Source organism: Cryptomeria japonica, chromosome 8, assembly GCF_030272615.1.
Source record: "Cryptomeria japonica chromosome 8, Sugi_1.0, whole genome shotgun sequence".
NCBI lineage: Eukaryota > Viridiplantae > Streptophyta > Pinopsida > Cupressales > Cupressaceae > Cryptomeria > Cryptomeria japonica.
Window position 1 is genome coordinate 122,623,705 of NC_081412.1, and position 8,489 is coordinate 122,632,193.

At 35.0% G+C, this 8,489-nt stretch overlaps 1 protein-coding gene across 1 annotated transcript in view; it reads left to right on the forward strand.

Moving 5' to 3' along the window:
* LOC131041590 (uncharacterized) overlaps positions 1-7,826 on the forward strand; it is a 76,627-nt gene extending 68,801 nt beyond the window's left edge. Inside the window, exon 5 of the mRNA XM_057974724.2 lies at positions 7,366-7,826. Within this exon, the coding sequence (XP_057830707.2) occupies positions 7,366-7,707 (342 nt within the window). The 3' untranslated portion in view covers positions 7,708-7,826. The remainder of the gene's footprint in view (positions 1-7,365) is intronic.
* Positions 7,827-8,489: the final 663 nt, after the last annotated feature.

Sequence of the window (8,489 nt, forward strand, 5' to 3'; positions counted from 1 at the left end):
ATAGAACATCCATCCATCGTATATTGCACCCTGTGGCATCCCCATCACTCAGTTAATCAGGAATACTAAATCAGTATATTCCTCTTTGAAGTCTGTGCACGTGAGTGTCTTGGGAGCCTTGGAATGATGAGGCCTAGGCTTGATCATCCACTCCTTGTTTACTATGGTCTTGCACGCATCCATCTTCTTCTTATATCGGTCTTCGTGTTCATCCTTGGTTACATCTTTCATGTCTGCTCCTCGTGGAATTCCAAACACCTCAGCAATCGCATTCTCAACAAGGTAAGCAATGATGGCACCCTTAGGAGTCTTGATCATTCGGGAGCGAGGATCATAACATCGAGCGCACTCCAGGATAAGCTCACTGCACTGTATGGATTGCGGAAATCCAGCGGCCTGATAAATGCGACTCTTCATAATGTTCACATAGGCTGGGGAAGGAATCTGGCTTCCAATTCCGAACATACGTTGTCGCATCTAGTTCATGTTCAGGAAATGCATGTTCGTGTCTGTAATCTCCTTCCATCTGGATGACATCTTGGATTCTGGATAGAATCCAGTCTCAACTATCCTCTGTTGTTCTCTCCTTTCCTTGAGTTTGGACTTCGACATCATACCCGTACGAAGCTAGAAGTTAGAACTTTAGAAAATAATCCTGACAAAAATTTTGATTTCCTAATGATTTAAACTAATTTGGGTATGGAAATCAGGAAAATAATCCACATTCTCAAATAGATTTCAACAATTGAATTCAAAAATGTGACAAGGTTAAGGTAGGGTATAAAACCCTTGTGAAATTCATTAAAATCAATAATTTTCAGACCAAAGTCTGAAAACACCTCCTTATACTTAGAAATTATGTTCAAATTAGAGTGCAAAGGAGTATACCAGATCAACAATGACTAAGGAAAGGTGTGAAAGGTTGTGTTTTCACACAAAACTAAGTTTGAAGACACCTTCCGAAGTCAACAATGGCTGCTAGCAAATTTGAAGACAACCTGCAACTTCACAAATTAATCTCTAAAAAACATGTTGCAATCACCCAAAATGTGCACAAACTTGATGAAAATCACCCTTAATGATGAAAGCAATCATATCCAGGAATGTAAGTATGGCTGGTAAAAAAAAAGTTTTCTGAGGACAAGTCTGAAAATTAATTACTTCAGACTTACCAGCACCTTGCAAAGTAGTGAAAATCTGTGAAAATGATCGAAAAATAACTAAGGAATGAGCTCCAAGCAAAATCGCCAAAGTGGGTAGGTGGCTGGAAATGAATATTTCTAAGGACAACCGCCTACCATGGAGTTTTAAGACCTGCAACAGCAATGAAATGGTCTGAAAAATGTACTAAAACTCCACAAAACACCTCCAAATGCAAATCCCCTAAGTTGGAATTGGCTGGGCAATGAAAATTGAAGTCTGAAAATTAATTACCAGCCAACAATGGAGGTCACACAAGCTCAACAATGGCGAAATATCAGATCTGAAAACAATTATCAGCAGTCTCCCAAAATGGCGTCACAAATGGTGAAGGGAATCACCAAAAATGGAGGTGAAAATCCTCCAAAAATAAAAAATCGCCCTCCAAAAAATCGAAAATCTGAAAATGGAGCTTTAATGGCACTCAAATGGCAGCCAAAACAAATCGCCCAGCTGGGAATGGAGGAAGAAAAATAATAAAATCAACTTGCAGCTCAATGGTGTCAACTTGACATTTCACCCAAATTCACCAGCTGGAGGAAAAAATTGCCTTTGCAAGCATACAATTGGCAAATATAGTAATGCTAGGATCTCTCCTTTTGAACTTGCTTTCACCATCAACTTTCACCACACAAGCAATGTGGGATAAAAAACTTGTTCTTATACTTGCCTGGCAAAAATCGATTTGCTTCTAGAAGGTAAAATTCATTTAATGCTCATTGCAAATCATTTATTAATTGTTTTTTTTTTTTTAAATAATCGTTGTTTTTCATTAAAAAACAATTAAATGAGGCTCATTTATTAAAATATTTCAAAATTTAAATAAAAATTGGCCAATGGGGGAAAATTGATTTAACTTGGGATAATAATCCCAATAAAATCATTAAAATACCCCCTTAAGGGAAAATCCCTATCAAAATTTTATCAACTTGCACAAAAATGGGTCCAGGGGAAAATCAATTTGAGTCTGGAATGAAAATTCCAATTAAAACTTCATCACTTAGCATAAAAATGCTCCTGGGGGAAAATCGACCCTAGTTTGGACATTCATCCGGACACAAAATCATCAAAATCACTCTCAGTGGAAAATCGTCTAAGACCTGGAATGAATATCCGCACAAAAATCCACAAAATCTTGTCACAAAAGGGCCTGGTGGAAAATCAATCCAGGTATGGAATCATCACAAACGTCATCTGCAACCTTATCCATACTCCCAAAGGAAAAACGAAGGTAGTCAGGATAAAATCCCAACACTTAGTCAAAATTAAAGCACCCTGGGGAAAATCGACTCTAGTATGGATTCTCAATGGTGGAGAAATGGAGCATGTCTAGATTCCAAGGGAAATCCATGTCCAATCTGGATTTTGAGTGGGGTAAAATCATGGGCAGTCAGGAATATGAGGGGAAAAGCACCTCTAGTGTGGAATTTTGACATTTTAACCCTTAGAATATGGATTTTCATCCGGAAAATGATGATTTTTCCACTCAAAATCACTAGGAAACTTCAAAACTCAATAAAACTCATCTGGACCTAGGCAAATTCACCCAAAATTTGAGCGAAACAAAAGGATTCCTATCGGGATAAAGTGCAAAATTAACTTGAATAACTTCCTAGGAGCGAGAAAACAACTCCAAAAGGTCTTAAAACACCTTAGCACTTTAAAATCACCGGCGAGGACGTTCAAAAACACGTTAACGCTCAAAAGGTCTACACTTAGACAAAATTAGAATTATTTAAAATCTCAACTTTACGTGCTTGATCCTATACTTCAAAAACCCTAAACGACAATAGGCATGATCAAAATTCTGAGACTCGGGCACGGCAAACTCAAAATTGCCCACTAAGTTGCCAAAACCCTAACCTAACCAATGCGGAAAGCAAAAAAAGAGGGGGTCCCGTTTTCAATGGGGCGATGTGTGAAAAGGTCACAACATGTCCCTGGGACTCTTTTGGCTTGGCTCATCATGGGACTCATCAAGTTTGGGTGAGTCTTGTAGCACTGATTTATACAATTTCTCGAATTATTTCCTATTGGACTTCAATGGCCTATCAATGTGGCACACTGATTCCTTAAAATTTATGTTTGGGATTTCCTTTGTTAGGGGAGTTGTAACATTCCTTGGACTTTTCAAATCATGCAAAATTCTTGGCTTCTTTTGGTTGGCTCTCTGTTTGGTGGTTTGTTTGAGCTGACCATTCCATCTCTTAGTTGACATTTCTCGATACGCTTGCCTTTTTCTCCATCAATCATTGGTTTGTTTCATACTACACATGGTTTGGCCTGGTCCTTGGTAGCAATTGCCTATGCACTTAGACCGATTCATATTGTTTTTTCATGAGATTCAAGAAATCATAATACTAAATAATTCTTTTAATGAACATTAGTTTGAAATATTTAATCTAAGATTAATCAATTTGAAAACATTAATCTAAAAGCTTTTACCCGAAATTGTTATTCTGGATAACCAATGATTTTTAAATCATTAGTCTAAATTAAACCTCTCTTAAAACATTACATTTGATATAATCTATTTTAGAATTCACGGGGCATTACTCAACATCCATTGTTGAAATATCACTTAGTCAAAAGCAAACTATAATTTATCTTTTTGTAAAACATGACTCATGTAAGGCATAGCATTGTAATCATAGAATCCTTGGGGCGTTGCCTTAAATACTAGTCTTAATCATAAGAAGAAACTACAAGATATAACATACGTTACATACCCATTGTTAGTCAGCAAAGCTATGATAGCTGACATATATATCATCCAGAATATATGAATAGAAAAAGACACCTTGAAATGGAAAATGCAGTTACTAAATAGAAAAAACCCATGGATTCTTTGTGGGTATGTTTTGGGTTCTACATTTGAACATGGATGTACTCAGGCAAATCTAGGCTGCAAATGCAAAAATGTACCCATAGCAAATCGAACCCCAAACTTGTATCGAGAGAAAATTAAACTAAAATCCAGGGTTGCAGGGGTCCGGACCAGTAATTTAGTTAAATAATTTGTTTAGTATATTGACATCAAATATAATTTATGTTGATACTAAAGATTGTTTCTCTTTTTCAAAGAAGAAATAAGGAAGGGGATAGTGTGTAGAAGATGAGGGCTGTGTAGTTGAAGAAAACATTGTCATTCTTTTTATTTATTTTGTGTTCTGTTTTTCTTTTGTGTGCTTCTAAGAACTAGCAATGAGGATATGGTCCCATGGAGAGGTGCTCAGAAAATTTAGAAGCTTTTTATAATCTGGTGGTCCCATGAATTTTATAAGAGTAGCTAATCGTAAATACTTTAGTTGAGAATCTTTAGAAAGCTGATGATCTCATGATTGTTTAAAAAATCTAATAATGCATCCTAACATCGTAAATGTGAAAAAGAAAAATATCTAATTCTTTAGAGCTTCTGGATTAGATTGTGTGCCAAATTTTTTAACATCTAATACAGAAGCTCTAAAAGAATTATAATATGGATTGTGGAAATCTGATAACATTAAGGAAAAAATGATGTCACATGGATAAAAATCCCATAGGTAGACACTAAAAATTGGGTGCTAAAAAGTAGGTGCTTCTACTTTTGAGGTTAAGATTCCAATTTATCTTGTAGCAGCCTTTTCCTCATTGCATGGGACTTATCACTCTATTATTATAGATCATAAAGCCCCTTGCATTGGACTGCTTATTAAGGACTTAGAGACATGCAAGCATTTATGAACATAATTTTTTTAGGGCTTAATTGCGATATAAAAATGCTTTGTTGGTGATTTGCAGGCTCCCTTAGCTGTTTTGGGGATGAAGGGCCGCTCCTATAGCTGGCGTCGACAAGAACGATAGGGGATGTTACATCTATAGGACATCCCTATTCTCGAAATAGGTAAAAGAAACCTCAAGGTCACATCCTCAAGGAACATTGAAAAAATAAAATGAAACCCTAAGGCTAAACCAAAACATTAATTTAGGGTTAACCATTAGGGATAGGAAAGTTAAAATATAAAACAATAGTTTAGGGTTAACTATGTACTTTATTATGTAAGATACGGTGTTGATGCTGAGAAAAGGTCAACATGGAGAGCTTCATTCTCTATTGTTACTTAATAAAAAAATAATGGAAAACTGTTCATTTGAACGCTTAATGATAAAATACTTGGGTGTGAAGTTTCCTTGATGAACGAGAGGATACGAGAAGTTGATGCATTTTTTAGGAGGAATTAGAACTTGTGACATTTGCGTCTAGCTCAGTGCTACAAAATATATGGCTAAGCACTTATGAGATGTGGCCTAAAGTCTACATTCTAAAGAAGCAATGTTAAATTTCAGTTGAGCACTCTAGTAAAAAGGCTATGCCCTCTGCAATACATAATCCTTTTCCTGCCTTGTAGATTAGAAGCTAGCTTTGATGCCACCTGTAGCATGCCTGCAACCTTGTCAGACAGTTAATTCATAAGAAGGATTCAATGGAGGCACCTGAACACCCAAAAACTAAAGGATTGCACCTGCGAATCCAGAAAATTAATGGAGAAAATACTTCTTCAAATAGATATTGATATGAAAATAGGTGATAAAAAGGGTCAACAATCTCATTCACTGACAAGTGGTGGTGAATATTGTTAATGCATTATAGTTTCGGTAAGATAAATGATTGAATGAGAGATAAATGAAGTCTCTTATTCAATCATTTATCCTATCGATAAACTATGATGAAAAACGTCAAGCTATTGTTCCTTCATTTGATGATCATTCTTCATTTGTATATGTTCAATCTACTTAGTTCGATCAATGCTTAAACTATCGATAATCATATCATAGCATAGAATACCGATTAATATCGGTTTACATTATAACTGTGATCACCGATTATTATCGGGCTAACCAATGTATTCCGATTTATATCGGTTGATATATTAACAGTGAACAATAATGGTTATTGGGATTAACTAGTATACACTGATTGTTATCGGGTGGCAAATTAAGCATACACCGATTGGTATCGGATGATTAGTTAAGTGTACACCGATTGGTATCGGGTAGCAAGTTAAGTATACACCGGTATTGGGCTGTTAATTAAGTATACACCGATTGGTAATTGTAACGATGAGTCAAAGGGTGCGATCAAGTAATGTCTTGATCGGTCATGTCTAAAAGACATGACCGGTCAAGGCATTGCTTGATCCTCCCTGCTTGCATATACATATCAATCGGCATTTGTGAGAAGGACATCAAAATCAATAAATGCTCCTCTCACCTGCAATATAAAAGAAGATAATCAGATTTATCATATTAAATAGATAATACATAGATAAAAGTAAAGATAAACTAGAATATAACTTGCATTTTGAATTGAGAATTGAATAACATTTACAAATATGTTGAATTAGCTGTGGTTATTAGATAGATTCTAAGTTTGAGTAGATCATTAGAATCTGATACCTTTTCTCATATTCCTAGGGAGTGGAATAGAGTAGGGGATTGCCTGGCCAAATGGGCATCTGATCGAATGCAAGGTTGAAATGTTGTGGATAGGGGACATTTGACTTTGAATTTATCTCATATATTAGAGCAATTAGTTGTGGAGTATAAGAATGTGTAATTGATTGTTCTTTGTTGGGCTGTTGGTCATTCTTTCATTATAACTCTCTTTTGTGTTTAATAAATTTTTACCCCTTTTGTGTTGAAAAAACAAATCTCATATATGGGCATTATCCAAAACATAAAAACCAATACAATATTCAAATGTTCAAATGATGGTATTACAGTAGGAGTGATATCCACCTTCTGTCACTAATTAGCACATTCTAAGGGTTGCATGCTCTTCAAGATTGTAAGCTACATTTTGGTACATTGAACTCAGTATCCACTAGCAGAGGAAGTGTCCTTGTCAAATTCGATGACTATGAAATCATTCGATGACTAAAGTATTCAAATATGGTATTTATATCCAAATAGCTCAGTACAGCACTTCCATGTGTATAAAGTTGTGCTTAGCTAAAGAATGGTGGCATAACATTCATGTGACTTAACAATCATGCTTTGTCATAATCTCCATTTGAATGTTGTAGAACATATTGGTAATTATGAGATGATCCTAATCATATGGAATGGTTTGATTTGTTTTTAATTCTTGCTTCTAAGTACAGAGTTTTGCAATTTATCTCGCAGCTCATGAAGGAAAAAGAGCAACCTATGGAGGTTCCTTCCAGACAAAAGATGGAAAGAAAAGAGTCAATGGTGAAAGAACACAAGGAAGAACACAAGAATGCGCTTGAGAGGGCTGCTACCCTACAAATACCCCATGCTTTCTCATCATCTGATGACAGAGAAATTAAAAGAAAGGATGAAATTGTTTTGGATGAAGAGGAGAATTTAGCATCAGCTGGGGAACCTGCCTCAAATGAACACATTGCTACGAGAAAGACAAATTGGGATGAACTCATTGATAGACTTTTTGAGAAAGACACATCTGGTAGAGCAGTCTTGAAGAAGAAAACGGATTCTATTTGAAAGTTTGCCTCATTTTGTTGAATGATCAATGTAACATTCTTTTATTTCGTTGAGTGATCCATGTAACATTGATTCTTCATTGTGGTGTTTAATAAAATTAAATAATTTCTTTTGTTGCATTTTATGGAGATTATGTTCATGCGACTTGTTATTATCCCTATGTAGTCATGAGGGTGCAAGTCTTAACCATGAATGGTAAAAATGATAATCATAATCATAATATCTAAACTTTGTCATTTTTATTCAAAAAAAAATCTTAAATAATAAAAGAAAAGAAAAGAAAGAATAAAATAAGTTTTTTAAATAAAGATTTTATTATTAGATAAAATTGATTTTATTTTTTTTGCTTGGTAAGAGGCTGAAATTCCGCTGACTCCTTATCTCTCCAACAGAGGCTCAAACCTTATTCCTCCAATCCGCCTTGACACCTTATCTCTCAGACACCACCACTATTGTACGTCACTTGCGCACATGCCTACCAAACAACAGGGGTTCAAACATGTTCGAACCCAAGACCTCCCATGTAGGAGGCTTGCACTTAACTGTTGCGTTGTGGGGTCATCTCCAATAAAATTGATATTAGATTTATTATTTTAAGTGAAAATTACTTTATATTATTTATTTATTTTATTTTTTAAACTTTTATTTCCCATGAGAACATGAGAATATTATTAAAGATAGTTTCTCTTTTCTAATATTTAGTGTATTTTTTTAATTATCTTTATTTAAAGCTTGAAATATAAAATAATAATATTAACATTATTTTGATTATTCAAAATAAA